This window comes from Salvelinus sp. IW2-2015, linkage group LG2, assembly GCF_002910315.2.
Source record: "Salvelinus sp. IW2-2015 linkage group LG2, ASM291031v2, whole genome shotgun sequence".
NCBI lineage: Eukaryota > Metazoa > Chordata > Actinopteri > Salmoniformes > Salmonidae > Salvelinus > Salvelinus sp. IW2-2015.
Window position 1 is genome coordinate 21,656,752 of NC_036839.1, and position 16,796 is coordinate 21,673,547.

General features: G+C 44.8%; 1 protein-coding gene across 1 annotated transcript in view; it reads left to right on the forward strand.

The window, feature by feature from the left end:
• Positions 1–16,701, forward strand: part of LOC111976762 (voltage-gated delayed rectifier potassium channel KCNH8-like) — a 211,247-nt gene extending 194,546 nt beyond the window's left edge. Inside the window, 5 exon segments of the mRNA XM_024005873.3 lie at positions 5,605–5,819; positions 10,260–10,516; positions 11,349–11,449; positions 11,553–11,605; positions 11,743–16,701. Of these exon segments, the coding sequence (XP_023861641.1) occupies positions 5,605–5,819; positions 10,260–10,516; positions 11,349–11,449; positions 11,553–11,605; positions 11,743–12,720 (1,604 nt within the window). The 3' untranslated portion in view covers positions 12,721–16,701.
• The last annotated feature ends 95 nt before the right edge of the window (positions 16,702–16,796 follow it).

Below are 16,796 nucleotides of genomic sequence, written 5' to 3' on the forward strand. Positions count from 1 at the left end.
ATGAGAACTAGAACCCTCACAGACTGTACAGTAATGGTGATTATTACACATGTTGATGAGAACTAGAACCCTCACAGTACTGTACAGTATGAGTGATTATTATACATGTTGATGAGAACTAAAACCCTCACAGTACTGTACAGTATGAGTGATTATACTAACATGTTGATGAGAAACTAGAACCTCACAGTACTGTACAGTATGAGTGATTATACTATACATGTTGATGAGAACTAGAACCCTCACAGTACTGTACAGTATGAGTGATTATACTCTACATGTTGATGAGAACTAGAACCCTCACAGTACTGTACAGTAGATGGTGATTATACTATAATGTTGATGAGAACTAGAACCCTCACAGTACTGTACAGTATGAGTGATTATACTATACATGTTGATGAGAACTAGAACCCTCACAGTACTGTACAGTATGAGTGATTATACTTACATGTTGATGAGAACTAGAACCTCACAGTACTGTACAGTATGAGTGATTATACTATACATGTTGAATGATGACATACGCCTCACAGTACTGTACAGTATGAGTGATTATACTATACATGTTGATGAGAACTAGAACCCTCACAGTACTGTACAGTATGAGTGATTATACTATACATGTTGATGAGAACTAGAACCCTCACAGTACTGTACAGTATGAGTGTTATACTATACATGTTGATGAGAACTAGAACCCTCACAGTACTGTACAGTATGAGTGATTATACTATACATGTTGTGATAACTAAAGAGAGAGAGAAGGGTAGTGGGTGAGTGGGATGATAAACCTTCGGGGCCCGGTGACCGTGGGGGGGGGGGTCCGTGGTGCCCCGGCGGGGTGGCGGGCGGCGGGTACCTCTCAACCCGGGGCGGGGCCCGTCATGTGTGTCCCGGTTTCTGTGGCTTGCCGTTGCTCTGCCTGCTGGCTCGGTCCAGTCTGGTCTGGTCCATTGGGTCGTCCTCTCAGGGCTGGTCTGGGTTCCCCGTTCTTCTTCCCGATACAATTTCTCCCTGGGCCTTCCTCGTCTGGGTCCCATCTTCTGGGAGCCGCTCTGGGCTGTGTCGCCTTTTCTCCTCCGCTGTTGCGGGGGTGGGGGGGGGGTGGGGGGGGGTGGGGGTGGGGGGGGGTGTGTGTGGGGGCGGGGGGGGGGGCGCGCGGAATGCACGACCCCCTCTTCTCCGTCCCTCTTATCTCGGCGGTCGGGGGGATCCGTCGCGCCATCAGCGACCAGTAACCCCGCACCACGGCGGGACCCGGACGGCGCCGCGCGGGCGACCCCCCCCGACCACGACCCCCCCCCCTCGCTCTCTTTCTCGTTCTGCGCTTCTCGTCTGTGTCTGGGTGCGGCCCTCCCTTTCTTCTCTGCTTTCTCTCCTCTTCTTCTTCTTTTCTTCTGCTACGCGTCTCTTTCCCCTCACTAACATTTCCTTTCTTCTTATTTTCTTCCATTCTCCTCCTCTTCTGTTCTCTTCTCCTTCTCGTTCTTTTCCCATTCACCCCTTTCCTTTCCCTTCCATGTCCCAGACGACAAGTGAGCCCCTTCCTTCCACAGTTACTGTACAGTATGAGTGATTATACTATACATGTTGATGAGAACTAAAACTCTCCACAGTACTGTACAGTATGAGTGATTATACTATACATGTTGATGAACTAGAACCCTCACAGTACTGTACAGTATGAGTGTCTATACTATACATGTTGATGAGAACTAAACACTCTCACAGTACATGTTACAGTGATGGAGGTGATTATACTATACATGTTGATGAGAACTAAAACTCTCACAGTACTGTACAGTATGGAGTGATACTTATTATACATGTTGATGATAACTAGAACCCTCACAGTACTGTACAGTTGAGTGTTATCTATACATGTTGATGATAACTAGAACCCTCACAGTACTGTACAGTATGAGTGTTATACTATACATGTTGATGATAACTAGAACCCTCACAGTACTGTACAGTATGAGTGTTATACTACATGTTTGATGAGAACTAGAACCCTCACAGTACTGTTACAGTATGAGTGTATACTATACATGTTGATGAGAACTAAACCCTCACAGTACTGTACAGTATGAGTGTTATACTATACATGTTGATGAGAACTAGGACCCTCACAAGTACTGTACAGTATGAGTGTATACTATACATGTTGATGAGAACTAGACCCTCACAGTACTGTACAGTATGAGTGATTATACTATACATGTTTGATGATAACTAGAACCCTCACAGTACTGTACAGTATGAGTGATTTATACTATACATGTTGATGAGAACTAGAATCCTCACATACTGTACAGTATGAGTGTTATACTATACATGTTGATGAGAACTAGAACCCTCCACAGTACTGTACAGTATGAGTGATTATTACTCACATGTTGATGAGAACTAGAACCCTCACAGTACTGTACAGTATGAGTGATTATACTATACATGTCGATGATAACTAGAACCCTCACAGTACTGTACAGTGATGAGTTATACTCTACATGTTGATGAGAACTAGAACCCTCACAGTACTGTACAGTATGAGTGATATACTCTACATGTTGATAAGAACTAGAACCCTCACAGTACTGTACAGTATGAGTATCTATACTATACATGTCGATGAGAACTAGAACCTCACAGTACTGTACAGTATGAGTGTTATACTATACATGTTGATGAGAACTAGAACCCTCACAGTACTGTACAGTATGAGTGATTATACTATACATGTAGTTGTGTTTGTATTATTATTGCAGCCCTGGAATTTCAGGAATTTGTTTTTGTTCATTTTTTTTCTTTTTTCATATAGTAAATTACTATATGCAAAGATATAGAAAAAATAAAGGCTATTGAAGCAAATTGCTGCATTTCTGATTCATTCACGTACATATACTTTAGTACAGTCAAAGTGAAAAGGTGTTTTCTTATTCTATAATGAAATACTGATTTATGTGAAAAATCATTCAAACTTCAAAGAGAAAAGTTCATCATTTATGTAGTGCTCCTTGTTTGTGTTTTTTAGATCAGTGTGTTATGAGTGACAATGTATGCTTTCTGAGTGAGAATTGTTGCCAGTGTTATTGTCGAATGAGCTTATTTTGAGACGTATGAAGTGGTTTGAGTGAGTTTTGGAGGTGAGATTAACTGTTTGGCTGAGATGCATGTTTGTAATGCAGACTGTGTGAAGACTTTTGAAAAAGTGGCTTCAGTATTGACCGATGCTTGTTAGCAATTGAAAAAAAAATGAAGAACACCATAACTCTAACCAGTCATACAATCCAATATCACCTGACCTTTTGAGACCCTGACATGTGGATCTATGACACACGTGACCCATAGATCCACATGTCAGGGTTCTAAAAGGTCAGGTGGTATTGGATTGATGACTGGTTAGAGTTATGGTGTTCTTAATGTTTGGTGTACTCGTGTGTGTGTGTGTGTGTGTGTGTGTGTGTGTGTGTGTGTGTGTGTGTGTGTGTGTGTGTGTGTGTGTGTGTGTGTGTGTGTGTGTGTGTGTGTGTGTGTGTGTGTGTGTGAGAGAGAGGTATTCATCTGCCAAGCTCCCAGCCTATATCTCTAATCATGGCACACACATCAATGAGAGAGCAGGCAGGTGAGCCACATCGCAGCTCTGAGATTATTAATGGATGGATATGAAAGGATTAAAACACTTGGATTATTAATCCAGAGCTGTAAAACCAAGCTGGGAGCAGTGGAGCACGGCCCATAGAGTACATCTAGCCAGGTCTCCCTTCAAACACAGAGGTTCCTGGGAGACAAAGGGTTAACACAGACACAGGGGACTGAGGGGGCGGGGGGGGGGGGGGGGTTGCTTGGAAGTAGTCAGAATGATATTGACACACACAAACATGGTTCGATATAGGCCATGCACATGGACTAGAGTCAAGAACGGATGCTAAGCATACCGGATGAATACACCCATATTTGAACATACATTCACACTCAACACTGGATTCATACATGTACACAATCCATAAGTGTCCTATACATGCAGTTTTGCATCTCAATAAACTCATGAATATAAAATCTGTATAGCCCGCTAAAAAAAGAAAATCATGAGGGTGAGCGGGGCATGCAGGAAGTAGGGGCTGGCTGTATGTTATCCTCACACACACACACACACACACACACACACACACACACACACACACACACACACCACACACACACACAACACACACACACACACACACACACACACACACACACAGAGTGAAGGGGAGAGATGGGGAAGATGTTCTTAATGAAAAACGGTTAAAATTATGCTTCACTTCTTCAAATGTCATGTTGAACTAAGAATCTTTATAAAGTGGTTCCTTGAAACCTTGATTTTCTAGTCCTGTAGATGTCTATCATACGTGAGTTGAATTATGGTGAAGAAAGGAGGAGGAGGAGGTGGAGAAGGAGAGAAAATGAATGGGGGAGTCATATAAACCAAGGGGAGGGAGGGAGGGGCTGCGTACAGAGTGAGAGTGAAAAATAAAGAACATGAGAGAGATTGTAAATCAATCTCATRGTAAATACAACCCATTTATGTTTATTTATTTTCCCTTTTGTACTGGAACTTTTGTGAGTGTAATGTTTACTGTTAATTTGTTATTGTTTATTTCACTTTTGTTTATTATATATTTCACTTGCTTTGGCAATGTAAACATATGTTTCCCATGCCAATAAAGCACTTAAATTGAAATTGAAATTGAGAGAGAGAGAGAGAGAGAGAAGAAAGAGAATGGTAGAGTCTGCTGGGTGGAGATAAGGGTGAAGAGAGGAGGGTGTAGATGTAGAGAGAAGTTAACACAGTGGGGCCCTCCCCTCTTCCCTCTATCACCCCATCCCTCACTCTGTCCAACCCCCTGTAGCCCCTCTCCCTCCTCACTGCTGTAAGTGTCTCTCTCTCTCTCTCTCTCTCTCGCTCTCTTTCTCTCTCTCTCAATACAATTTCAATTCAATTTCAATTTAAGGGTTTTATTGGCATGGGAAACATATGTTTACATTGGCAAAGCAAGTAAAATATATAATAAACAAAAGTGAAATAAACAATAAAACAATTAACAGTAAACATTACACTCAGAAAAGTTCCAAAAGATCCTCTGAGGGAGGCGCTGTAGAGGCTTCCTTTGTGCTGTTGTGCTGCAGTCGGCTTCGTCCATCACCCAACCACATTACCTCCAACACACATACACACACATACACACGGACACACAGACACACACGGACATTCTCATACTTTATTTAGTGCAATGAAACAAAGAGCACCCAATTACATACCGGTATGCTTAATGACTACTCCTATTAATAGTCATCATCCATACTGTATACATATACTCAATATACTGTAATAATTAAACATGTCTTTTTAATGACTGCATCAAACATACACACACAAATTACACTCATACACACCGTGTCCACTGCCGACCCTTTCATGTGCCTTTTATGACACTAGACACAAATAGCCTTATAGAAAATATGTCTTTCTGATGTTGGAATAATTGGAAAAGCTCGGTCAAAAGCACAGACTGCATGTGACGTGATGTGATGTGTGTGTGTTTTCCTCCATACCCCCAGGGAAAGGGGACTTGATCGGCAGTGATTCTCTGACCAAGGAGCAGGTGATTAAGACCAATGCCAACGTGAAGGCCCTGACCTACTGTGACCTGCAGTACATCAGTCTGAAGGGGCTGAGGGAGGTGCTGAGGCTCTACCCAGAGTATGCTCAGAAGTTCATCTCCGAGATACAACACGACCTCACATACAATCTCAGAGAGGGCCACGGAGCTGACGTGAGTAAAACTGCAACGCATGCAGGCATGCACTACTAAACATGCAGTAAAAACATGCACACACACATGCACAATATCACACACAGACACACACACGCACACTAGTACATTGTTAGGCGTACAGCCTACAGCTGTACCCGGTTTGTTTGATCAACAGAGAACATTGCGTGAGGAGGGATGGGTTTGTCTGTGTGCATGTGTGTGTGTGTGTCTGTCTCTCTGTGTGACAGTGGTGAGACTAGTAACAAAATGGAGTTCCTCTCTTCTCTCTGTGTTATCTGCTAATGCTGCATTATAAAACTCTGAGGGACTTGCCTGAGGGGACATTCACCTTCAGAGGCCACATCATGCATTGTATGCATAATCACTACTCCACCTCCCCTCTCCCTCCTTAAAATACACAAACACACACACCACTCCCTACGCACACATCTGGCTGGCCGTGTGCAGCGGAGTCAAACTCAACGAGACAGGAATAGCAGCGTTCAGCGGTTTGGAGTGTGTGCCGGAGCTAAGAATAGCGCCGGGGAAGTCAGTGGCTCTCGCTGACAGGCTGTGTCCCCTGCAGGTCCTGCTAAGATTGGATCCTGCGTGATAAAAATAGCCCAGGCAGTGGAGGAGAGAGGGAGGAGGAGGGAGGAGAAGGAGGGAGGGCTCAGAGCTCTTTCTTCTTTTTTTTCTCCTGTTCCCCACCACTTCCTTCAAACACACACAAGAGGTCTGTCTCCACCTTTCACAGAATAGCATGTCTATTTGTAACTCCGACTTTCTAATCTTAGCTTACAGCCCCAAAGGCTGTGTTTGTGTGTCTGTGTGTGTCTGTGTGTGCGTGTTGTCGTGCGCATGAGCATGTATGTGTGCGTGTTTGTGTTTGTTTGTCTCATATAGCATCCAAAGAGCTTATTCCTTTTCGGCCAACATTGTGATGGCATCGCCGGGGTCTAAGGTGGGTTCTGCTTTACCGGGGTCTACGGTGGGCTCTGCTATTCCTGTCATTTGTGGGGGGCGATTTAGAGGAGCCCCTGGTGGGGCTAGGGTTGGGCTCCGGCTCGAAATGGACAGCAGCCATCAACCATTATTATGGGAAGCTCAATGGTTAGATTGGTGGAGGTCCGGAATTCCCGTACACTTTGTTTTCCTGGAGCTAGGATATTGGATTTATCAGAAGTCATGCCCATCACGAAACAGATTCCTGCTCGGAAAATTAATTGTCTTAGCAACAACTCTTGACAGAGGGGGGTTAAATCTGAATTTCTTAAGATTCAAAAAGGTATTCCTCAGGGTTTTATTTTTGGTCCATTATTGTTCACCTTGTATATTAATGACATAGGAAACACTGTTAGTACTTGTAGAACTCAAGAATTGCTGTTCTCTAGGTCACAAAATTTTGACCGTGAGGACCTGCGTAMTTACGCTACAAATGGAGCCCAAATTGAGCTTGTTTCTCAATATAAGTACCTGGGTGTCTGGATTGATGACAAGTTGTCCTTCGTAATGCATATTGAAAATCTGACTAYGAAGCTAAGATCCAAAATTGTTTTTCTATATTGAAATAAATCATGCCTCAGTGTTAAAAATATGAGAAAGATTGTTCAACCAACGCTTTAGGTGATATTGTTTACATGCATGCGGCAACCTCTGTTTTGAAAACCATGGACGCAGTCTACCAGTCTGCAATATTTTATCACAGGGGACAATTTTAGGACTGATCATTGTAGTCTGTATAAAATGTGGGATGGACCTCTCTGTCTGTAAGAAGAGAGCTGTATTCTCTTTGATTTATTTACAAAGCAATCTTACAGAATCTCCCTTCATATGTAACTTCATTAATTAAGATAAGAATCATAAGTTAACAAACCCGTTCTCAGGAATGGATAACACTAGAGATCCCTTCAGTCTCCACAGATTTTGTTTTGTTTTTTGCCGCTAATCTGTGGAACAATCTGCAGAGTTCACTGCAGGTACATGTGCTGGTGCCACTCAGGAAGTTTAAATTATTGATTGAGGACCTCCATATAGTTGAATGCGATTGCTTTTATTAAATATGTTTATTTTGTTATTGTGTGCTGAGAGAGAGAGAGAGAGAGAGAGAGAGAGAGAGAGAGAGAGAGAGAGAGAGAGAGAGAGAGAGCGAGCACTGGAGGGAGGAGGGTTTGGGAAAAGGACACTTTGTGAAAGCAGCAATGAATGCATTCCGTCCCCACTGTCTCTGCTGATTCACTTACTTCTGACTGAAAGACTGAGACTCATGAGCCAGGCGCTGGAGGGAACACAATGTACTGGGTACACCAGTCAGTTCTGTGCACACTGTAGTGTACGCATAGACACACTTACAGACACATGCAGTAAACACACACACGTTCAAACCACAGGAGGCTGCTGAGGGGAGGACGGCTCATAATAATGTCCGGAACGTAGCAAATGGAATGGCATCAAACACATGGTTTCTGCTCCAGCCGTTACCACGAACCCATCATCTCCAATTAAGGTGCCACCAACCTCCTTGATACCAACTGAGATTGGAAGTTTGTGAGTTCAATCCCTGGCTGAGTCATACCAAAGATTGTAAAAATGGGACCTGATGCATCTCTGCTTGGCACTCAGTATGAACGGGATTGGGGGTAAGTCCCTGCGACAGACTAGCGTCCTGTCCAGGGGGTGTACTTGTACATCAAGCTGCCTCGCGCTACAGAAACAGGCTCGCTTCCGCTACTTACTTACAACCTACTGGGGTTCACACACATGAGCGTGCTCTTGCTTTCATGCGCACACACACACACTGCATCATACACAAACGTGCACACATGCTCACAGTCTAGTTAGGCTGCAGATAAATACTCATTCTTAAACATTCTGACTAAACACACACTTACACGCTTGCTTGCATTCCAGCATGCTTGTGGCCATGGAAGTCTGCACACGCCATGCATACATTAAACACATCATGTGAATGTGAAGGAACACAGGCACGTGAACACACCCACCCCCGCACAGTAAAGCAGCCCCTGCTTGCCTTTGGGGCTGTGAGCTAAGATTAGAAAGTGGGAGTTAAAAATAGACTCGCTACTGTGAAGGGCGAACTGATATGAGGGGAGTGGGGGATGATAGTAGAAGAAAGGACAGAGAAAGGAAAGAATGTCTTTGATCAAGGTGAAAGAAGGGAAGAAAAGAGAAAGAGTGGGCCGTTGGCGGAATATGGTGGAATATCACACCCATTCATTAGCTCATTTACTGAATAGGCCTGTGGACATGGATTCAGGTACAAGCTCTCTGTTTAGATAGTGGATGAGATCTGCATACACACACACCCACCACACCACCTGGCACCACCTGGCATCACCTGGCATCACCTGGCATCTGTAAGGGCAGAACAAATAGAACACACCTCCTCCTCCTTCCCCCTCTCCCTCCATCCATCTCCCTCTCTGTCTCAGCTATGTACACCAACATGCCACCTTTCCATTCCATTGGTAATGTGTTGTAGCAGGTGGTGTTTGTTGTCTAAGACTAGTGGATTTAGCCTGTCCTTTCAACATTACGCCTTCTCATGTAATCTCACAGCCCGCTAATTGCTGCTTTGTTTGGCTGCACGGGTTATGGAAGTCATTTGTGTGCCTCTGAGGACATTGTTGAATTATTAATTTGGGGTTGGGGTGGGCTGGGTGAGAGGGGGCATGGAGGGACAAAAGTGTTTGAGGAATGGATCTATCATACACAAACTCAGAGAGAGAAAGAGAGAAGCTGGGAGTAGAGTTGTACAAGTCTGCCTCCCACTGGTACTCTGTTGCTACTGCACCTGCTGTACTGGCTGGTCTTCTTGTGGAATGGATCACTCTCCTCTCCTTCCACTAGCCTGGTCAGAAAACATTAACAATAATACCATTTCATATTTTGCAGATTTGAAGGAACTGGATATAATACAGGTAACTGGCAAAATAAAGGAAACGCCAACATGAAGTGTCCTAATAGGGCGTTGGGCACCACGAGCCAGAACAGCTTCAATGCACCTTGGCATAGATTCTATATGTCTGGAACTCTAATGTAGGGATGTGACACCATTCTTCCACGAGAAATTCCATCATTTGAAGTTTTGTTGATGGTGGTGGAAAATGCTGTCTCAGGTGCCGCTTCAGAATCTCAATTGGGTTGAGACCTGGTTACTGAGAAGTCATGACATATGGTTTACATCATTTTGTCATCAAACCACTCATGCCCTGTGGATGGGGGCATTGTCATTCTCTGGGGGCAAAATAATGGCCTGCCCAGCATTTTTATACATGACCCTAAGCATGATGGGATGTTAAGTTACCTGTACTCATCTGTATAGAATTCCCTGTTATCAGATTACCATTCTCTCTCTCTCTCTCTCTCTCTCTCTCTCTCTCTCTCTCTCTCTCTCTCTCTCTCTCTCTCTCTCTCTCTCTCTCTCTCTCTCTCTAGGTGGACTGGGAGAGTAACGGAGGCCTGGTGAAGAAGCTTTCATCCATTAAGGAGGATGAGGAGGGTGATGAAGAACAGAGCTCTGTATCGTGTGCCCCCCGTTCCCCTTTACGTCTCACCAGGGTTCTTAACTCGCCCCTGCGCTCCCCCCTGCTGCCCCCTCGGCCCTTCCGCCCCCCCTCAGAACACACCCGCCCCGCCACCCTGCAGATACCCGTGGTCAGCTTCAGCAGCGCACCGCCGGAGCTTAGTCCCAGGTAGGAGAAACACACACAGACTCACTCCCATACACACACAAATCATACACCACAGTTTGTATACAGTTTTAACAAGCTGGTTTAAACTCAGGCAGAGGATTGAATTGCTGTAATACAGTAGACTTGTCTATTTCATGGTGGCTGGTAGAGGAACTGGAACTGAACACAATTAACACTTGAGCGTTGATCCTCCAGTGCCTGTCTGGCTGCCATGGCAACTAACTGACGGTGCTATTGGGTCCCAGCAGAGGGAGTGTGGATTTCCCTCCACACCAGGCAGCAGGCTCAGTATGCAACAAGATCTCACAAAATGTTGAAATTGACTTCAGAATCCAATGTTTGTCCATGAGACTAGCGGGTTCAATCCCAGTGTTACGCAATCGTTTTTTGGTTTAAGCCTATCCCAAATCTTAACCCTTACCTTAACCAGAGCCTACTTGATGGTAATAGCGCTCACCGTTGCCCCTAGTGGTCGGTATTGAAGGCGATTCCCGACCCCAACGGACGTCGAATATTACTTTGGATCTTGAGTGACCTGGCTGCAGAGAGAGAGAGAGAGAGAGAGAGAGAGAGAGAGAGAGAGTGTGTGTGTTCAGCACACTGCATAGCCCGCCTGCCAGCCCTGCGTGAGAAGCCCAAACCTGACATGTGCTCAGTGGGGTGGCAGCTGTGTTGCTGTTTGAACATAACATCTGGAGCCAGAGGGAGAGAGAAGAGACCTACAGTAGAGTAGAGGGGGAGAAGGAATGAGGAAGGCAGGGCTGAACATAGGCTTAAATCCTCCACTCCTCTCTGACAGCTGTTTTCCCCCTCTCGCTTTCTCTCCCTCTAGGTTTGTGGATGGTATTGAGACAGAGAGAAATGTGAACTCAACCCAGAAGTTTGAGTTTAGCTCCAGTCTTCTACACAGTGGTCCACCATCCCCAGGACTAGGTAATACAATCTCCTCTCCACCAGTCTGTTGCTGCTCTCTTTCCAACATTTACTTACCTCTCCGTTTGTCTGCGTGTGTGTGTGTGTGTGTGTGCTCGTGTAGGGATCCAGGAGCAGTCAGAGATCAAACAGAGTGTCTCTAAGCTGAGTGACGAGGTGAGTGGTTCTAGCTGGTCAACAATCATCACTGTTTTCAGGGTGATCCATAAAAACATATCAATTACTGGTCATGAATCTAAAACCTAATATATAGTAATCAGTCACACTCACGCATCTCTTGTCTGTGTCCACAGATGAGCAGTCTCTCCCAACAAGTCTCTCAGCTCAGCCAGGAACTACAGGAAATGACCCGCCTGCTCCGGCCCCTCCTCCTTGTGGCGCCTCAGCCAATCCTGACAGCCATGACGCCCATCCTGACTCCACCCCCCAGCAGTGCCAGCCAACCGTCCTCCAGGACACCTCTGGTGGTCCCACCTCCAGCCCCGCCCTGCTCCCCACAACCCCACCCCCGGCGAACGCAGTCCTGCTCACTATTGGACGTGGACAGTGCTGACACAGGGAGGGTGGACCTGCCAGGTTGCCTCCTCCCCACCCCCCCTCTACAGAGGCCTCCAGCCCAGGCCCAGGCCCATTCTCCAATCTCCCCAGGGAAATGTTCCAAGGACTTACTCCACTCCAACCCCCCTTCCCCTGGGAGAGGAGACACAGAGGGGCCCACCCACCTCTCCAACGGTTCTAACCACTCCAACCTCCCGGTCTCTAGCAACGGGTTCTTCCCTGTCCAGGACCATCCTCCCCTTGCCTCCCGCACCCCGTCCCCCTCCCTTTCCTTCTCACTGTCTCTCTCCTCCTCACCCTCCTGCTCTCCCTGCCAGGGACCCCACCATTCTCGACCAGGCAGCCACAGTAGCCACAGCAGGGGCCTGCTCCCCCCGCCTCCCTCCCAGGACACCCCGCCCCCACCTTCCTCCCATTGCTCTGCTCCCCCGTCACTCATCTCCTCGCCTGGAGACCATAGGCTGAGGGTGGTCAGCCCCTCCTTTTCCTCCTCCACTAACCTCATCCCTCCCACGTCCTGTCTTAACCCCTCGCCCTTCTTCCCGGGGCCGTTCTCCCTGGACTCTCTGAGGTTGGAGACGCAGGGGGGCCCCAGGCTGGAGGCAGGACACCTGGAGCTTGAGATGCAGGAGTGGGGAGGGGAGAGGGGGGAGGGATGCTCCCAAATGATGGAACACATCAGCTACATTGACGAGGAAGGGCCAGCTCTGTGACAGAGAGGCAGAGTACATGCAAGAAGAAACAGTAGAAGAGAGAATAACAAGGAGAAGAGAGGAGAAAATGTAGCCAGCTGGTCCAGAGAGCAACGTTGAACCTGTGATATGCACACAGACAGATTAATAGACAAACAGTGAGATGGTCAGGTGGAAACCAATGGCATCACTGAAAAAGATCCCACCAGGACAGTAGCATGACACCTAATCTAACGGCAGACTAATCAGGCGATCTGGCCATGTTCTGGTCATGTTAAAGCAACAAATCCTTCGGTATCTGTGGACGTCATGATGTCATAAGTGAAATGTGCATCCTTTTCCCTACCCCTCTGCTGACTCCATAGAGAGCATGTTGCCCGTGCCAGATTTTCCCAACCTACCATCCCTTCATGACATGACATAGGACTGGAAATGTACACTCTTATTCAGTCTCTGTCATGTAGATTCAGCATCATACTAACATATATTGCTTGGATATCACCATAGCTGATTCAAATGTGGAGTTAATTTACTTCATATTACTACTTAATATTCCTTCAGAGTTTCTCTTTAGATACATTGGGACATGTTTCTCTGCTACTTGTTATATGGAGGGTTATTTGTCACATTTGGATGACCCCATTAGACTATCTCCACAAACTACATACACACTTGCACTGTGGTCTTATATAGAATGACACCCTCAGTGTCGATCCAGCATTCATAGTAAAGCCTACACACCTTAGTTTCTCTCCCTCTAACAATATTCAACACTACAAGAGAATCAGTGAGCTTACAAGACACATGGATCCCACCAAAACATGAAGACAACACTACTGTAGAGTAGATATTAAAGGGCAACTCCACCACTTTTCAACCTCATTTTCATTATCTCCAGCAAAATACCAGTGTCAACATATGTGTAAATGTTTTGTAGAAAAAAATCTTTAGTTATAAAGTTCTACACGATGACTAGCCTGATGACTCACACTAAATTATTCCGCTGCTCCGTTTTTCGCTACATACTTTAGTCTGAGACTGSCATCATTGAAGTCGTCTGTGGTGACGAGGGGCACGAGGGGCGTTGTACAACACAAAGTCCCTTTACTACTCTGATTGGATCGCCTCTAACCAATCAGAGTATTAAAGCCGCTTTACCCAAGCGTGTTCTGGCACTGGCCCAAGCCATTGATTTCTTGACCAATCAGATGGCCCCGAATGTGTTCGCAATCGGTGAAGGGTCAGGGAGGTACTCAGAGCCAGACTCAATGCGAAGAAGAAACTAACGTCCGTGGGCGTGGAGTATAGTCGGACCAAGGAGCCTGGGGAGCCAACCCGATGACATTGTCAAAAGTTTAAACATTTTAAAAACTGTTCTTTTCAAACACTATGAAATTTGCGGTGATATGGGGAGCAAGAAAATACCCTCCCTTGGGCTAGAAATTCATTGCAGGTTTTGAATATCAGTTTTTTACTTTTAATCCTACCCTGTGATGTCACAGAGAAGCATCTTTTAAACCACAGAAATGTGCTGTTTTCACATACACTACCATTCAAAAGTTTGGGGTCACTTAGAAATGTTATTGTTTTTGAAAGAAAAGCGCATTTTTTGTCCATTGAAATAACATAAAATTGATCAGAAATACAGTGTAGACATTGTTAATGTTGTAAATTACTATTGTAGCTGTAAATGGCAGATTTTTTATGGAATATCTACATAGGTATACAACGGCCCATTATCAGCAACCATCACTCCTGTGTTCCAATGGCACATTGTGTTAGCGAATCCAAGTTTATCATTTTAAAAGGCCAATTGATCATTAGAAAACCCTTTATGTTAGCACAGCTGAAAACTGTTGTTCTGATTAAAGAAGCAATAAAACTGGCCTTCTTTGGATTAGTTGAGTATCTGGAGCATCAGCATTTCTGGGTTCGATTACAGGCTCAAAATGGCTAGTTGCAAAGAATAAGCCATATATCAGACTGGCCAATAGAAATAAAAGATTAAGATGGGCAAAAGAACAGACACTGGACAGAGGAACTCTGCCTAGAAGGCCAGCATCCCGGTGTCACCTCTCCACTGTTGACATTGACACTGGTGTTTTGTGGGTACTATTTAATGAAGCTGCCAGTTGAGGACTTGCGAGGCGTCTGTTTCTCAAACTAGACACTCTAATGTACTTGTCCTCTTGCTCAGTTGTGCACTGGGGCCTCCCACTCCTCTTTCTATTTTGGTTAGAGCCAGTTTGCGCTGTTCTGTGAAGGGAGTAGTACACAGCATTGTACGAGATCTTCAGTTTCTTGGCAATTTCTCGCATGAAATAGCCTTAATTTTTCAGAACAAGAATAGACTGACAAGTTTCAGAAGAAAYTACTTTGTTTATGGCCATTTTGAGCCTGTAATCGAACCCAGAAATGCTGATGCTCCAGATACTCAACTAGTCTAAAGAAGGCCAGTTTTATTGCTTCTTTAATCAAACAACAGTTTTCAGCTATGCTAACATAATTGCAAAAGGTTTTTCTAATGATCAATTAGCCTTTTAAAATGATAAACTTGGATTAGCTAACACAACATGCCATTGGAACACAGGAGTGATGGTTGCTGATAATGGGCCTCTGAACACCTATGTAGATATTCCATTAAAAATGAGCCATTTCCAGCTACAATAGTAATTTACAACATTAACAATGTCTACACTGTATTTCTGATCAATTTGATGTTATTATAATGGACAAAAAATGTGCTTTTCTTTTAAAAACAAGGATATTTCTAAGTGACCCCAAACTTTTGAACGGTAGTGTATGTAGACACTTCCCACTGGGCACAGACATCATTTAATTATTTTTTATGTATTTACATTTGGTTGASATATCAGGTTAAATGACAAAAAAATACAAAAAAGTAAAAGTTCCCTTACGTTGATAACTTTTTGCAAATCCAAACAGTTTTCCACATTGAATCAACATCATCAAATAGATTTTTAAACAACCAGTTTTTGCTCAGTGGTTGGTTTGGTGCTGAGATGATGAATGAGGTTAAAAAGTGGCAGAATTACCCTTTAAGAGGGAGATCTAAGGGCGGGCACCAGCCTGCCAAAGACAGGCTAGGTTTAGGTTTTGGAGGCTATGCATAGTGGGGGATGAGGGGAATATAGGTATGTTGTGAAAAAGCAGACTGCCAGATTGTACAGTGAAGAGTTCCCACATCAAACCAGGCTTTAGCCATCCAGCCATTCGTGCCTTCTCCTTCGAACACACACTGCTAGTCATACACATATCATTCACAGATGGGGATTCCGTTGTGATTTATAAACCATTGACTATTCAATTATGAACACTGCACTTTTATTTTGAAAAGTAAGTTATTTATGTATTTATTTGTGTTAGTAAATGATATATTCTGGCAATATCTTCTGTTGAAAATGCAGAGGAGTGTTGTGGCCCTTTTCCATCCATCACTAGTTGTTCAACCAGACATCTTCACTTCAGTGCAACAGCTTCATATCAAAGCCCACATGCACCAACACACACTATTGCCATGTCCCCAGCATCATCTGCAATCCATGGACAATTGTCAACCTCTGGATGACACAGACTTATCCTACAATGCTCAGATACTGCTAAATTGGTCAGAGGCCTAATTTTACTAGCGCCGTCTGATGCGCTGTGTACCAGAGTTGTTTAGGGGTGGTACACTATTCGTAATATAGACAGATTCAGATGCTGGTTTCTATTTTCTGTAACAAGGTGAGGACTTGGATGCGGCTGCATGGAGGTGTGAGGAGGGGGGGCCCAATGAGAGGGGTTTGGGGTGAGGGTGTTAAATGCATGTCACAGCTATCTGCATGAGGAATGTGCCTGCTTTAGAACTAAGGGAGAGGAAGATGGGCTTACTGTGCTGCCCGAGGCTTTGGGAGGCTTCAGATGTATTTTATTATTAAATGTCACCAACTTCACCAGAAATACATTATACAAGAATAAACAAAGTGTTGTTTTATAAGATCCAGGCTTCTGTGATGCTTTGGGTCCGAATCATTGTCAGGGARGACATGATGTCCAGCGCCAGTGGGATCACTTCCTCAGTCATTTTAATATGT